The sequence below is a fragment of the Centroberyx gerrardi genome, chromosome 11 (assembly GCF_048128805.1).
Source record: "Centroberyx gerrardi isolate f3 chromosome 11, fCenGer3.hap1.cur.20231027, whole genome shotgun sequence".
NCBI classification, from domain to species: Eukaryota; Metazoa; Chordata; class Actinopteri; order Beryciformes; family Berycidae; genus Centroberyx; species Centroberyx gerrardi.
This window is the reverse complement of record NC_136007.1, coordinates 32,165,523-32,183,099: the sequence shown is the minus strand read 5'-3', so window position 1 is coordinate 32,183,099 and position 17,577 is coordinate 32,165,523. Positions and strand designations below refer to the sequence as shown.

At 40.7% G+C, this 17,577-nt stretch overlaps 1 protein-coding gene across 1 annotated transcript; it reads left to right on the top strand.

Annotated features, from left to right (window-relative positions):
* The first annotated feature begins 1,114 nt into the window (after positions 1–1,114).
* On the top strand, positions 1,115–2,195 carry LOC139911136 (uncharacterized protein C11orf87-like). Its single transcript, XM_071898637.1, has 2 exons — positions 1,115–1,203; positions 1,677–2,195. Exon 2 carries the CDS (start codon positions 1,779–1,781, stop codon positions 2,193–2,195), a length of 417 nt encoding a protein of 138 aa, XP_071754738.1. The 5' UTR covers positions 1,115–1,203; positions 1,677–1,778.
* The last annotated feature ends 15,382 nt before the right edge of the window (positions 2,196–17,577 follow it).

Below are 17,577 nucleotides of genomic sequence, written 5' to 3'. Positions count from 1 at the left end.
GTTTAATTTTCTTCACCCACCTTCCATTTCTGTTGTACCATCATACTGTATGGATGATATAGCCTGCATTAATCTTCAAATCAGGGAGAAGCTAAGGTGGGTTTGGTGCCGGTGGTTTTCAACCACTTTCATGTGATGGATCCCCAAATAGACACACATTAAGCCCCATGGACCCATTTGAGCAGATTTTGTCCCAGGCACCTCCATATGTAGTGATGTGGTGGAATCCACCTTTAATCCACCTTAACTCTGTACCCACCTTTTTATTTGTGGAAGAGTTAACCCACAATTTAGGCTGATAAAAAAACTTTATGATGTGAAATTAATCATGTACATCATAGTATGTTGTATTAGACTGATGTAGGTTATATGATGATAGGGTCTTTCTCAAGGACACCTGGGGGTCCCTGGACCATACTTTCAGATAAATAAAAACAGTCTGGGTCTCAGTCTTATAGGGGCCCTATTATACATATTGTTGTGGACATGTTAATGAACACAATTACAAAATTTGATTGTGTTTGAGTGGTTTTATTCAAAGTTATTGCATTTTCAAAAATCCACCAAATTTTGCATAGGTTGGCTCCTCCTAAAACGACTTAAATGCTTCCAGCCATGCAGGTTTGCAGTATTTGAATGGCCACACCCTCTGGAATGCCTTCACTGAGTACATCATCTGAATGAGCTGGTACAGCTGATCAGCTGATCAGGGTCCAATATTGAAACAATTTTACCGCTGATAATTTATTCTTCAGATTATTAAATTAATAACCTACTAACTAATCTACATTTAACAGAAAAACACAACTAAGCACTCCATTATGGTCCACAGATATAGTACGTTTGAGGGGGAAAAACACTCATGACAGCTGACTGATATGGGACCTTTAATGCAGCTGCAGCTCTTCATTCATATAGCTACAGAGCGGAACAGCAGCTGACCGGAGGGACGCTTCTGGAAACCAAACAGACCACAGCTCTATTTAGTCATTGCATTTCGGCATCAGTTTCATGCATGCTAAAGACTTTTTCCGTTCCTTACAGTAGCCCATTTAGTTGGAGAAGCGCTGTCCTGGTCGCAGGCTGAGCGGATTGCGGCAGACCATCCTGGATGAACGGAGCTCAGCATCACATTGTGTGAAATGCGTCACCGCGATCCAGTCTCCACACACGGACTGTTCCCTAGACTGGCTATTTTATCAGGTAAGAATAGCATTTCCCTTTCTATAGATTTATAAGATGGAAATGAAACAAATGTAGACTGCCCTCTGCATAAAACTTACATTCTGGCATTCTTATCTTAATATCACATTGTGCGGAGCTACAGGGAAGGGTAGCCTATCTGTTAAACCCTCTAGGCCTACATTACAATAGTCATGTATCGTCCCACCCTATCTCACATTAATATGTTCTTTGTGCAAATTTATCAGTATGCTATAGGTTATGGACTGGCAGTTATTTCTTCTTCAGACATAATTCTCACACCATTATTTCTCATTAGAGCCAGTTTTGTTATTTATTGTTACATGCTGCACGGTTATCCACTGAAGCGCGAGTGTTTTTTTTTTATAATGTAGCCCATTCAAAGGGTGGGTCTTAGATGGTGCTGTTCCCTAGAGATGCTTCCTCTTCTGGAGTTGGAGGAGCGGGTCTCATCTCACTTCTCTTATGTCCAGGTAACCAGATGGGCCGGCCAGTGTCACCGCGCTGATCCCGGGAAGCAGGACGGGAAGGGTACCGGGTTCCGAGAGACACAAAAAACGGGAACGGTGGACCGGATGACGACCAAGACCTCTGAGGCCGCGGGGCTGTCGGTGCCACTGCACCGCTGCCACGGGGTTTCCCAGGGCAACGGCACCTGCGCGGACCAGGTCAGCCTCTTCCCGCCGTTCTCCTCCACGCTCGCTCTCCTGGTGCTGGTGGTGATGCTCGTGGGGATCATATTCGTTTCCTTGGCAACGTTCCACTTCCACAAGAGGAAGCTCCGGAATAGGAAGATCCAGCGCGCGCAGGAGGAATTCGAGCGCGACAGCCGCAGCCCCGCGCGTGCCGGGGGGAGCGGGGAGCCTGCAAGGCCGTGCGTCATCATCCGCGCGGTGAGATGTGAGGAGAAGCCTTGCCAGCGAGAGGAGAACGGGAACGTCATTGTACCGGCGGGAGAGAGACACGCGCTGCATGCAGTGGTTTCCTCCTGACCGTTAATTCAGTTCTACTTCAGGGAATGAAACTCTGGAATAAACAGGAAAAGCAATATGGCACAAAGAACAACACATCTCCATCCATCTCCGCTGCTTGTAGATGACTCAGAAACAGTAGGAAAATAAATGTTGAATATTGAGTAGAGTAGCTCTGACTTAAATGTCAGCAGTAGGTTAGTGGTTAGTAAATGAGGCTAGATGAGCGCTTTCCAAACTATTATTATGTAGAGGCTACATTACTACGGTGGCACATAGCTACACACGGCCACATACCTCTTAATACACATATTAATACATATATTTCTTTAAGGAGTTGTATTATTTACCTGCTAATCTTTGACTTTTTGATGTCTTCCCCTTGAAGACTAAAAGTTCACTCTTTAAACGTTAAGATGTTTAAACTTTAAACTTTAATTCCTCGGATGTGACACACCATTGTGTTGAATTATTCGGAGTTGGTGACACAACACAGACTATAATGACTACCTTAGCATGTCCTCTGACACACTACCAGTATGTTGTTAGGCTCTGGGTGTTGTGGTGCTGTTAGGCAGTGCAAAGCTGCATAGGCTATAGAAATGGCTCATTTGTTTGCATAAAGTATTTTTTCCTTTTCAGTGACTTTTACATATTTGCATAAAGTACACAAATGTCTGACCTCTAATGTCTGTAAGACACTTGTAGGTATCACTAGTTACCCTACTTATGGTAGAATGCAAAACATTTTGCTGTAGTTATTTCTTTCATGTGTCAGACAGTACATTTTAGCGCTAATATAGTATTTTCATCTTTGAGTAGGCTATTTATAATGTATTCTCTGAGATGTAATAAATGGAGAACCCTTGCAACAGATGGTTTCAGTTCAAGTTAGTAATTTTTTGTACCTCATATTGTATCATACTAACAGAAATTCTGTTTATTGTGTGAATGCACTGTAAAAGTATGCCATCATGAAAGATGAAATGTTTTGATATCCCATCTTTTTGGAGTTTCTATCATTTGTCTTATCCAAGGGCATAAAAGGTAATATTCCAAGTTTATGAATAAATACTTCCTTAAATCATGTTCATCAATCCTCCAAACACTGGAATGTGTCAGTATCCCTGTAGTTTAACAGTAGTAGCCTGTACAGTAGAACATTACCTATCAAACCTCAGCCGTCCAAAGTGACTGAATTACTGAGGGAAATATGCAACTATGCACAATACATTCTATTAACTGTGCTCAACTGTTAAAATTCCCTTCAAATCAACTGTACATGCTATAAATGAAATTATCTTGCATGTTTGGATGGATTTTCATTCATTCAAACATTCCACTTGACAGGTACAAATGACTAAAGTAACATTCCTTAATCCCAACATTCCCCTCTACTGGAACCAGCAGCATCTGGCCAGTTAACAGCAGCATCATGTTTTCAGTGGCAGTAAATCAGCATCAGTCTCAGTGTGTTGGCCAGGTACCAGGACACTATGTTCCTAATTGTCTCCGCGAACAGAGGCCTGGGAATATGAGGCTGGTCTTTGGCAAGGTTCCAGCCCTGGAAGCTACACTGATAGACTGTCCGTCTGAGAGAGTTCCAGTGTAAGCTTAAACAGTAAGTAATTGTGATTGGCATAAACATAATAATATAAGATGAAACTTTATTGATCCTTGTGGAGAAATTGGAAGTAAATCAATGAAAGATGACGAATGCAGATGTAGGCATATGTTTACTTCAGTAAGGTTTACAGATTATGTTCCAGGACATCATAAGGACTGATGTCTCTACAGATTAGATAATGAATAATTGAACAGGACCCAGAGGTGAACCTTGTTTGATGCTACATGAGCAGTTCTACAGCTCATACTACGCTTCAGCATGTTGCATACAATAAGCCTCTGCCAAAACCCCTTCTTCTCATCCTGTGCATACCATATTTACCTCACGGCTTCCCGCAACAAAAGATTTATGAATGAAGCTTTTTGTAACCCACGATAACCTAAAAATAAAAAAATGAGGACTTGATAACACAGCACTGTGATAAGGAAGAAATTGGTTGTTGGCAAATGATTTAAAAGGCTCCAGCAACTGAGACCAGGTTTGTCTACAGCAGTCATGGTCACTCACAACTATAATCCCTTTGCCTCCATGCCATTCACTGCAACCAGACGTCTCTCTGTTCTACACTGTTAGAAGAAAGTGTTTTGAAACCCAAAAAGTGGTGGCAACTCTGCTGCCTCCTTTATAGTGGAGTTAAAACTCCGTTTACACTGGCGTTTCAAGACAACATAGAATGTTACAATACACCCCCTTGTGACTGTTTTGAGATCCGAAAATGGTGCTTTGAGGCTCTCAGGTCACAGAGTTTTCCAACCTGATATGGAGCATAGATACACCAATGAGATAAGTGGTTTGAAACACATTTCAGAGATTCAAACTCTTTTTTTTCCAGGATTGGAGACACCCCTGATTATAGAGATTCGAAAGACTGCACAGTCTTTTTGTTTTAAAAAAGAGGTTAATACAAAAACATACTACAAACATGCTACATATGTATTATATATATATTTATCTATATTTCATTTGCACTTTTCATTTCATTGATTTTTTTCCCACTCCATAAATGTTCAGTGTCCCCCAGTGACGGGCAGGGGATGGTTGTGGAGTTCATAGCATAAGATAGTTCTGTCAGGAATCACTCCGTCATAGCTTAACTATTTATGCAAATAGAGATGGCAATACAGTTAGACTTGGCGGTATGGTTCTACTCTTGAGGATGCTCCCTGCTGCAGCATAATGCATAGAATACATAGCACATGATAAACAAGATGCATTGCAATAATCTCCCCATGGGGATTAATTTAGAAATAAAGACCCTCCAGGGTGCATACAAACAGAGCAGAACCAAATCAGGTGGAGGCTCGGGTGGAGGAGGCTCTTGCAAATACAGCAGTAAGCACGCACCACCAAGGCACACATCAGTGTACAGTGTGGATGTGAGTGTGAAGGCCTTTAAATGGATCGCCAAATCGGTGCAGTGTGATAGGTGTGGCAACAGTAAGCTGACACAATGACCGGGGGAATTAATAATAATCGCTAAACCAAATGAACTTTCTAAGCATCAGAAACTAACAAAAGGATTTACTACTATAACATGGAAAAATAAAGGGAAAAACAAACGTACATTATTCATGCAATCAACAGAAACTCTCACCACACAGAGACCCAGTATACCGCTGTTTGCAAAGGGGAGGAAGCAGCAGAACGCCGTCTCTTTTATAGGGACATCAATCCATCTGAGCGGAAGCAGGTTTCTCCGTTCCAGAAGAATTAACCCTTTGTAGGACAGCTCTTCACACCAGGGTCAGTGGTTAGGGATGGATGGAGGTCAGTGACAAGGGATAAATGAAGGTCGGTGGCTAAGAATGGATGGCGATCAGTGGCTAGAAATGAGGATGGATAGAAGTCGGTGGGTAGGGATTGATGGAAATCAGTGCAAGTCCAAACTGATCTAAAATGTTTAAATGCAAATAGGTGTATGATAAAAATGTGTGACCAATAACAAAATCCCAAAGTATGAGGTACTTCACAACAGTTATGCACCTTTAGCTGTACATCAGTGATTCTCAACCATGTGCCACTGAGGTCCCAGGACAAACACTACAGCAGCTGATTTAACAAACTAGTTCAATGAAAACCCACAGACAATGGTTGAGAGCAATTTCTTTACATGTTTTTGTATAGATTAGGCATTTGTTGCAAAGTCCAGAACAGTGCAGCTCTGAAAAACAAAAATGTTTTCTTCTCTCTGTTGTGGATGGTGGTACACATGCAGTGTGTTTCCAGTGTCTATACCGCTGGATCAGTAAATGCATTTTTGTGTCTGTCCCCCAGCTGCTGCATTAAATGTCTCCCCATCAATTATGCAAATTTAGACAAGCTGAGAGCCAATATACTAAGCACTGTCCCCCCCCGTCACACTTTTAAAAATCTACCCAATGCAAAAATAGCAACAGACATTACTGATAGCACTCACATTAAACATGCACAGTACAGGTTTCCAGAACACTGGAAGAGTGTGAGGTTGCATTGTGAAGCAGCTGTGTTGAAGAAATATTGGGAGTGTATAAAGCTAAGATCTCATCTGGATTGTGGGAATAGATTTGCTATGCACACAGGGATGGACCTTATGGCGAAAATTGTGATTGGATTCAGCTGGATTGGTCAATTTTGAGTTGTTATAATATTTAGCTTCTAAAACTACTGTAGTTTCATAAAATATACAAAACACCAAAAAAACAACTATAAATAATTAATATATGTTTTTGTACCAGCTGCATCAAGTACACCATGTCCAAAATTGGCGAAAAAGAAAACAAAACACTTTTTTCCAATTATGACATGGCTGCCAGATTTGACCTGCTGCTTCTTAACATAAAAATTGCTTGTAATTTACAAAGGCTTTTTTGATATCTTTTGTCATTTCTATTTTATGAGGCATTTTACATAAACAAGGACACACAGGCCCAGATCTACTAATGATTTACACCAGTGCAAATCACATTGTGGGTGCTAAAACCTTGTTATCTGATCCACTAAGACAGTGCACAGGGAATTTGCGCTTGAAATCATGGGTTGTTTTTTGCGCTTTGGTCTATTGCATATGCACTTACCAACAGATGCAGGACAAATCAGACAAACTAGAAAGAACTGCTGCTACAAAAGTCATGAGAATCAACAACAAGAACAATGCACCAATAATCATAATACATTTAATAATAATACATTTTATTTGTAAGCGCTTAACATAGTACTCAAAGACACTTTACAACAGCTAGGGGAAAATAAAATAAATATATATAAAATACATAAAAACATTGATACAAAGGTGATGATAATAAATGAAGATGATAAAAATAAAAATAATGACAAGAGTGTGCATTTCAGTTCTGGAGAGGCAGTGGGAGTCAGATATTGTAGGCCTTTTTGAAAAGGTGGGTTTTGAGTTTATTTTTGAATGAAGGGAGTGAGTCAGAGTTTCTGATGTGTGAAGGGAGGGAGTTCTATAGGGTCGGGGCAGCGATGGCAAAGGCTCTGTCCCCCAAGGTGCGGTGTTTGGTCCTGGTGATGAGGGTCAGGAGGTTGGCATCAGCTGATCTGAGGTTGCGGGTGGGGGTGTGGCGATGGAGAAGGTATTTCATTTGTCAGGTATGAGGGGGGCGAGATTATTGAGAGCTTTGTATGTGATGAGGAGGATCTTGAAGTGGATTTGGTGCTACGTTGGTGCTAACGTATTGTAGTTTTTGGAGGACGGTGGAAGGGAGGCCATGCAGGATGCTGTTGCAGTAGTCCAGTCTGGAGGTTATGAAAGCGTGGATGAGTGTTTCAGCAGCTGAGAAGGAGAGGGTGGGCCGAAGTTGAGCAATATTGCGGAGATGTAAAAAGGACGTTTTGGTGATGTTGTTGATGTGTGACTTGAAGGAGAGGGTGGGATCCAGAATGACGCCAAGGTTTCGGACCAGGGGGGAAGCTGTGACTGTGTGACCATTGATGTTGAGTGAGAAGTCCTGGGAGGAGGGGAGGAGGGATTTGGGGCCAATGATGATGATTTCTGATTTATTGTAGTTGAGCTTGAGGAAGTTGCTATTCATCCAGGTTTTTATTTCATTGAGGCAATTCGTGAGGGTGGAGAGAATGGCAGGGCTGATGGTTTTGGTGGAGATGTAGAACTGGGTGTCGTCGGCGTAGCAATGAAACTGTAGTCCGTGGCAGCGTATGATGTGACCTAGGGGGAGCATGTAGAGGATGAAGAGGAGGGGACCAAGCACCAAGCCTTGGGGGACACCATGGGTGACTGGGGTGGTGTCGGATTTGCAGTTACTGATGGAGATGTAGTGAAATCTATCGGAAAGGTAGGATTTGAACCATGAGATTGCTGAACCAGTTATGCCAATGCAGGATTGCAGGCAACTGAGGAGGATGGAGTGGTTGATGGTGTTGAAGGCTGCACTGAGGTCGAGGAGGAGGAGGATGTTGAGGGAGCCGGAATCAGAGGAGAGTAGGAGGTCATTGGTGACTTTAAGCAGAGCAGTTTCTGTACTGTGGTGTGTTCGAAAGCCTGATTGGAATGTTTCATATATCTGGTTGGTGTGGAGGTATTGTTTGAGTTGAGTAGCGACGATACGTTCCAGTATTTTAGAAAGAAATGGGAGGTTTGAGATGGGTCTGAAGTTGTTGGGGTTGTCAGAGTCCAGGCCAGGTTTCTTGAGGATGGGTGTGATGGCAGCAAGCTTGAAAGGAGAGGGAACAGTGCCAGAGGTGAGGGAGGAGTTTATAATGTCAGTGATGAGTGGGCTAAGACAAGGGAGACAAGCTTTGACAAGGGTGGAGGGAATGGGGTCCAGGGGGCAGGTGGAGGACTTAATGCCAATATGGTTATATGCTTAATGCTAATATCAAGGTTTATTTGGGACGGCAAAAAAAAACGAATAAGATATACTACATTGCAGTTGCCGAGGGAGGAGGGGGGGATGGCCCTACCATGCCTGAGGGATTACTATGTAGCAGCACAATTAAGACCATTGATTCTTTGGTGTAACCCTGAATATGAGGCCAACTGGAAAAACATTGAATTATCAATATCAGGTAGATCTGTACAATCCTTGTTGGGCTGTCCATCTATTATCAAAGACTCGTTCAATATCCGGAATCAATGGGTTTGTTTTTCTTTAGGTATATGGTTAGACTTCGTGAAGAGGTTTCAGATCCAGAAAGAGATGAAACTATTTAGGTGGCCATATGACCCAAATTTTAAACCAGCATCCCAAGATATAAGATATAGACAATGGATAGGGCATGGTATCACATCGTATTCTTCTTTAGTAAAGGATGGGGAATTAGTAGACTTCCAGTCTATGTCCGAAAAATATGGTTTAGAGAGACAAGATTTCTATTTCTACTTGCAAATGCACTATTATGTAAAAGAGGTGAAGGGACCGAGCAAGGAAGAACCCTCTGATGTTACACAGATGTTTATTAAAGCATACAACTCAGAACCCACCAGACGGATCATTGGGGACCTGTATCTAAGAATATTATTGATGAAGAACAACTCAAAAGACTATATAAAGCAAAAGTGGGAAAGAGAACTGGACATTGAAATCTCCCCGAAGGAATGGTCTCTCATCATCCACACTCAGATGACTACTACAAACTCACAAAGTTGGAGAGACTTTTGCTGGAAGAACTGTGTGAGGTTTTTCATAACCCCAAAAATAAAATCAAAACAAACTGGACTTCAGAACCAATGCTGGAGACAATGTGGGCACTTATTGGCAGATCACACCCACATCTTTTGGTCCTATCCCATCTTGCAGCCTTTCTGGGCTGATGTCCAAGCCGCCACTAAGAGTATATTAGGATTTGATATTGAGTTCACTTGTCTCTCTCTCTACTTAGGAAACATATCTAAGGAACTGGTTATAAGAGACAAATATTTACTAAAAATTCTCATGGTAGCAAGCAAGAAGGCAATTACAAGACGCTGGCTTCTTAAAGAGCCTCCCACCCTGAATCAATGGATAGATATTGTAAACAGCATATACAGTATGGAACGTATGACATTCAGTTTAAGATTACAGAAAGAAAGGGGAGAAGAGTACTGGACTAAATGGGTACCATTCTATGACTAACAACTCCTATGTACATCATCCAATGTAACTGAGTGACCTCATGTTTACTGTGTTATAAAACAGAAAAAATAAAGTATAAAAAAAAAAAAAAAAGACTAAGAAGCAGTGAAGGGTGGATGGAGTCTCTTGCCACTGATTGTAAATTTAAAGCTCTTCTAATATTATTTGCTCCTTGATGACCTGGTATGAAACCAGTCTGGTCAGGGTTGATTAATTTCCCTAGATATTTCTGCATTCTGTTTGCCAGTATGGCGCTAAGAATCTTTGCATCATTCCCGAGCAGGCTGATTGGTCTATAGGAGCCACACTCTAGCGGATCCTTCCCCTCCTTATGAATTACTGATATTATAGCCTCTGACCAGCTCTTGGGTGGGTAATTTTCATCTAAGGCATAGTTAAAGACTTCACAAAGTTTAGGTGTAAGCTCTGTCACAAAAGTCTTGTAGAATTCGCAAGGGAAACCATCTGTCCCAGGGGACTTGTTTTTCAAGGATTTGATGGTTTCTTCTATTTCACTTTCTGAAATTGGGGCTGTTAACTGCTCAGCCTCTGCCTCAGTTAGCTTTACCAACTTAAGATCTTTAAAAATCCCTTTCATTTTTGCCACACTTTGTGCCTAATCGAGTGCACCATAAAGGTTTTTATAAAATGTTTGAAACGCCTCTGCCACTTCTTTTGGATGGAAAACCTCAGATGTGGGGTGTCTTATTTTAGATACTATACGATTTGACAGTGCTTTTCTCAATTGAAAGGCAAGTAGACGGCTTGCTCAATTCCCCATCTCGTAATATGTTTGACTTGTGTATCTAAGTGCTCCTTCAGCTTTACGTGTAAGTAATTCATCCAGAGCAGCCACAATACTGAAGTTGTTTCAGTGTGTCCTCATCCCTGGTTGCTTTATGCTCATGTTCTAATCTTTTTATATCACTTTCCAATTGTTTCTGCTTTTCAAATCGTTGCTTATTTAATTTAACAGCTATTTCAACTGACCTAAGATCTTTTTTCTTTTTATGGGGTGTTTCCTTTAACATTGTAACTAACAACACCTAAACTTGACATAAAATAATATTATTTTCATCACATTTTTTCTTCCCACCTCATGTCCCCCCCCCCCCCCAATTCCTTTCTCTGGTTAAAATAATTGACTGCTCTTTCAGATTTACAACACACCCGTGTGTGGACTTAACAAACATGTCAAGGATATAAGAACTCTTAACATACAAATATAGATGAACAAAATAAATGTGTTTGACTAACCAAAAACCCAGCTGGTTGCAGAGTTGTAATGAAACCATGAATAAAGCTCACTGGTATTGTACCCAGCCCCTGCTGTATTATAGGCAGAGAGTGACCTCTAACTCTCTCTGGGGAGTATGCACTAAGTGCCATCCAAACCACAAACCAAAGAGAAAAACAAATCCTTTGGTGAGATTGTAGCCCTATCTTGGGTCTTATCATAAGAAAAAAAAAATCTGGTGTATTTCATTCCCCCAAACCCTTATTATTTCTCACATACAACCGTCATTCAGTGTAATTAGCTGTTTCAAGTGTGTCTCATAAAGGAATAAGTATTGAATATTAACATTGACGCCAGTGAAAAGTAGCACTAAATTCCAATACCCTGTTACCTGACGAGCACATTAACTGTCATCTCAGTCCTGCATAAAGGTTCGCAAATCAGCATCTGACAGACGTGTCTCCACCTCTTCTCCTCCCGTTCTCCTGCCTTTGCCATGACTCCCTGGAGAGCTCCCGTTCCATCTTCTCTCTCTCGCTCGCCTGCACTGAGATGCCCAGGTCCCAAAGAGACGGCAGAGCCTCGATTAGAGTTGGGAATGTTTTCAGTCCAGTCTCCAGTTTGACTCTCAGCTGTGCTGGTAAGGGACAACTGGCCTGGATCCCCTTCTCCTTCAGCTGCTTTACTTTTCTTCTGTACTTCCGGAGAATAATCTTTTCCTTGGACTGTTTCTGCACCCAGGCTTGTCGTAGCACCGCTTCCTTCACCGTGTAGTCTAGAAACCTTACAATGATGACTGGTTTTAGCCCCAAAGATCTGTGCGCCCTCTCAATTTGTATATTCATCTCCTGCGGGAGCTGTAGCGTGGTTTTAATTAGTTGTTTCACAAAACCAGCCATGTCGTTCTTCTCACTTTCTTCGGGGACTTGATAAATTCTCAGATTATTGCGGCGCATACGGTTCTGTAGGTCATCGCACAGGTTAGTGAGGGTCGCCTCCCGTCTCACTAGGTACTGGAGCACCCTTTTGTGTCGCTGGCCGATATCTTCAGTTGAACTAATTCTTGACTCTGCTTCTGCAGTTCTCTGCTCCAGATTCCCCATTTGTTGTTTCAGCTCCGTTACCAACGCTTCTAGTCTATATAACGAGGCCTTAGTGTCAGTGAACGACTTGATTTTCTTTCCTTAATTCTCTCAACTCTTTGAGAATTTCAGCCACGTTCATTATGCCCTCATTTCCACTTGCCTCCACCAGAGAAGATGGTGGCCCCTTTTTCTCTTTGACTTCTTTTTGAGTTACTTGCTGTCTCCCCGTGTTCTTTGTAGCTCTAGATGTGCTCATATTTCCCCCTAGAACTTAGCTTGCTCCTGTTACACTTAAAATATTCTATAACATTATAAACAGCTAACAATGACTGAATTTCGAGGGAGCTAACACCCAATGCCTGTGTCTCAAAGCATGGCACCACCGGAAGTCCTGCTATATGCTGTTTCATAGGAAGATGTAAATCCTCTAGACCACCCTGAGCCTGTGGCCTCCACCTCTAGGTTTAGGAGACAAGCCAACATGGTAAATTACGAACCTCTAAACAGAGTAGTCAAATTGACATTTTCATCTTTAAGTGAACATCATGCAGACCGCACTATGCTACAACTTAAAAAATGCCATTCCACTAGAGGCCCATCTAACTAGAAGTCTCACTGATGCATGCCACAATGTCAAACCTTATTTTGTCAGGTTGAAACAGACTCTGTAAGGGCTCTTTACAAAAGGAACCTTGAGCTGGACTGCCAGCTCAAAACACTAATTAAATTGGAAATAGAGAACCTGGAATACCAAAAGAAGCCTATTAGATTATTTGTGGCATTATTTTAAAGAATTGTATGTCTTTTCCTATAGCAACGAGAGAATCAATAAAAAATGTTGTGTAAACTGTCTCTTTTATTCTCATTTTTAAGAGAAAAATTCAGTTGTAATGGCCTCTCTTGTGGCCCTGCCCAGGCCTTTGAGTATTTCTTAAGCTTTAAATAGTGTATTTGAATCCTGACACAATGTTGTCTCTGTTTATCATTAAAATGACAACAGTGAAGTGGACTCACAATTGAATTCAAGCAATCTCTCACCACTTTACCAGAGGATTAAGAAGTCCCTGCAACATCAGCTGAGCAACAGGGCAGACGCAGCCGCTTCCATCTCACCATTACCTCTTACCAGCTTCAACGTCTTTACCTACTACAACTTCTGGCCGGCTGCCAAATCCAGCTCCATCTCCTTGCCAGCTGTCGAGTCCAAGGTCAGCATGAAAGAATCGGAAAAACGAAGAACAAAATGACTTATTACTTCTTTGCCTGGCAGACACTGATAAGCACTGGCAGGAGCTGGAGGAAAGGATGGCCCAGTGGAGCGATGAGAAGATGAGATTCAGACAAACTGTAGCAGACACACGGTGCAAGTTGCCAGAAAATGAAAGATCTCTGGCAATGTTACATCTTCATAAACATATTTTTGAGATGGAGCAGAAGCACACACAGACACGCACACAGCACCTACAGTATTTTTGCACTATTTTGTGTTACTGTGTTACTAAATATTTACACGTATTTTGCACATGAACCCAAGGTGCAATTCTTTAATACTGAACACTTTTTTTTATACTAAAACACTTTAAAATTAAACTTTTACCATTCAGTGTGCAATTCTTTAATACGGATGAGGATTTAACAGTATAGGATGTCAAATTTATAAGTAAAACATGATCAGGTGAGGATTTAACAGTATAGAATGTGTGCTATGTTCTAGTAGCCTGATATTCAGACTGAATGGCCATTTCGTTACCACTCCATTATTCAGTCTGACATTGCCTCCATGTTAGCCGTTTTCTGTGGGGGGCGGTTGATTTTCCCGAATGAATCATTAGTGACTGATGTATCTGACTGCTCTGAGTTATTTTCAGTTACACTGATGTTTGACGCATTTACAAATTTTAGATTGAAGAATGTTGAGATAATAGATAAAAGATAATACGTTGGTTAAGGCATGATTTCAACAAATATTATTATGTCGAATCGCCAATGAAAAACTGTTGCACGAATGGTTCAAACTTTAGTCCCGCCCACAAAGGCGCTGATTGGCCCGATCGTTTTTCTGATCGAGAAATCGCCTTTGAATAGAGCAACACCAGACTCTCTGAATCGCTCAACCACATCTGAAGAGTGGGCGGGTCGCGATTCAGGTGTCTGGAACCAGGCTAATGTTCTAGGGAACATCTCAAACTATGACTTATTGAGCAGGCCTCAACTAATGATTCTGTGTGTGAACTAGTGTTCTGTCATGGCACAAGTCCCTGGTGTGACTGGAAAAGTGCCATCAGGTCGCTGTGCACTCCAATGGCAGCTCTTGTGGGTCTGGATCAATTGACGGTTGATGAAGGTCTTGAAGATTTGTGTCTCCAGCCACCACTCTTCTCCACGTCTGTGAAATTTGCAGGGATGGGATCTGGTGGCTGGGGTGTTGCCTTCATCAGTGTAAGCCAGGAAGTTGTGAAGAACGATGCAGGCCTTCACAATGTGCACCACCTTATTGGGCTCAAATTCAAGAGGCTGACCAAAATGCCCAAAGTGTTCTCTATCACAAGCCTAGCTCTTGAATGTCGATAGTTGAATGTTGATAGTTGTGGAAAATGTAAAAATGAAATTCTCGCTGATTTTGGGGTTATATCATGGCCAGGAAGCTACACAACCCAAGCTACTACCAAAATACGGTAGCGTCTGACTCAGAGATCTATATTTCACAATACAGAATAAATTTACATAATGGCGACTGGAGCTGATTCAAGAGGGGGCGTAGACCTACCAGGGATAACGTTTACTTCTCTTAATGTTAAAGGGTTAAATAACCCAATAAAAAGGGGGAAGATACTTTCTTACCTCAAATCTATATCAGCGGACATCATATTTATGCAGGAAACGCACCTTAAAGATGTGGCACATTCCAGGCTTAGAGGCAGGTGGATAGGACAGACCTTTCACTCCTCTTTTTCTACAAAAGCAAGGGGGGTTGCCATACTTTTCAGGAAAAATATTCCCTTTAAGCACATGGATACAATTACAGATAATCAGGGTAGATTTCTTATTGTCACAGGGGAACTATATTCATGTCCAGTAACATTACTAAATATTTATGGCCCCAACTTTGACGACCCCAATTTTTATAGTAAAGTATTCTCACTTATACCAGCATCAACGCCTCAGACCAATCTGATAATTGGTGGGGATTTTAATTGTGTATTAGACCCTTACCTAGATAAATCTTCACAACAAAACCCAAGAAAATCCAACACAGCTGACTTGCTTACATCATTTGCCACTAATTCAAATCTAGTGGATATTTGGAGGGTCCTAAATCCTACCGGCCGAGATTACTCCTTCTCTCCAGTGCATAACACATATAGCAGAATCGATTATTTTCTTATAGATGCTAAACTGCTTCCCAATGTACAGAATGTAAAATATCATAACATAATAATTCCAGACCATGCCGCCTTATCTTTCACTGTAATCCTGGAAGACAAAACTACTAAACATAATAGTTGGCGGCTAAACCCTGTACTCCTTACAGACCCTACATTCTGTACTACCTTAGAAACCCATATAAAGACCTTCTATGAGACTAATGAAGGTCCAGATGCCTCCCCATTACTACTGTGGGACACCCTCAAAGCTTTTTTGAGGGGGCACATTATTTCCTATGAGGCATTCAAGAATAAAATTAATAAGGAGAAACTACAACACCTGGAGAAACAGATTGATATATTAGACAAAGATAATGCCCAAAACCCCTCTAGGGAATTATATCAAAAGATTCTGTCATTAAAATACCAATATAACAAAATTCTCACCTCCAAGATAACTAAAGCCTTTTTATATATGAAACAGACATTCTTTGAATATGGGGAAAAACCACATAGATTGCTGTCCAGACAACTCAGAAAAATGGTAAGTGATCGCACTATCCAGAGTATTAAGTGTAGTGCAGGGAAACGACTCTCTAATTCTAAGGAAATCAATAATAGATGTTAGACACTGTCTTATGCAATTTAAAATAGTACATAGGTTGCATTTTCCCAAAGCAAAGCTCAATAGGTGGTTCCCCTCAGTTTCTCCTATATGTGACAAGTGTCAAGCTGATGAAGCCACTCTTGCACACAGCTACATACAGTGTCCTAAAATTAGGACGTATTGGTGTAACATTTTTGATATTATTTCTGAAATTCTTGACTCAACAATCGAGCCAGACTCTCAAACTATTATTTTTAACATTTCTGAGACCTTAAATAATCTCACGTCGGCTCACAGACGATTTGTTAACTATTGCCTCATGTCTGCAAAGAAATGCTTACTGATGTTGTGGAAGGGTAGGGACACTCCTAGTGTGAAAATGTGGCTTGCTGATCTTGTCAATACTCTTGAGGTGGAGAGGATCAGATATATTAGAAGGGATCAAGTGGATTTATTCGACTTCATCTGGCAACCTCTCATTCAATATCTAGAAAAGACACCAAATAGTGTCTAACGCTACTTTAAGATTACTCCGTCGTAATTCTGGATCCGTGGTTTCGGGGTGTTCGGGGCGGGTGGGGCGAGGGCTGGGGGGTTTGTGTACTTATATCTTCTTTATTATCGTCCTCATTATTATTATTATTATTACATATTAATTAACTTATTTTTGGTTTTTATATGCACTGCTGTATCACCAAGCATATTCTTATTATTTTTTCTTACTGTTATTATTTTAATTATTATTACTATCGATTCTATTTATTTATTTTATTTTATTATTAGTTTATATATAGGCTATATTTATACATAGATACTACTGCTATTTTATATGTTGAATTATTACTATATATTGTTTCTTCTTTCACTTCTCGTTTTCTGTATCCCCCTTCCCCTCACATAATGTTTACATGTTTGTCTTTTGTCTGCTTTTGTCAGTCTTAAAAAAGAGATGGTATCTGTAATGTCATAATTTGCATATTTACAAATGTTTCTGTACTTCGGTCTCCATTCTCAATAAAAAATGTTCAAACAAAAAAAAGAAATACAGTTGCTCTAACAACTAAATAGGCCTTCCTCTCGTATTTTTGAAGAGGCGCGGTCCTATGTGGTTAATTAAATCAACATGATAATAATAATAATAATAATAATAATAATAATAATAATAACAATAATAATCAACCACAATCTTATGTAAACAATAAAATATTTATTTACAAACATTGCTGTCCATTCTTTATATTTGTTTTCTTTATACGTCCTTTATATTTGGTTTACAACGAGCAGACATTTAGCCGGGAATTATTTTGAACTGAAGCAATACATTGGAAATAGTTCGACAAGGAGGTGATTAAGATGTTTTGAAACAGTAAGAGAGATCTGTCTGGACTTATAAGGCATTAACAATGTGTGT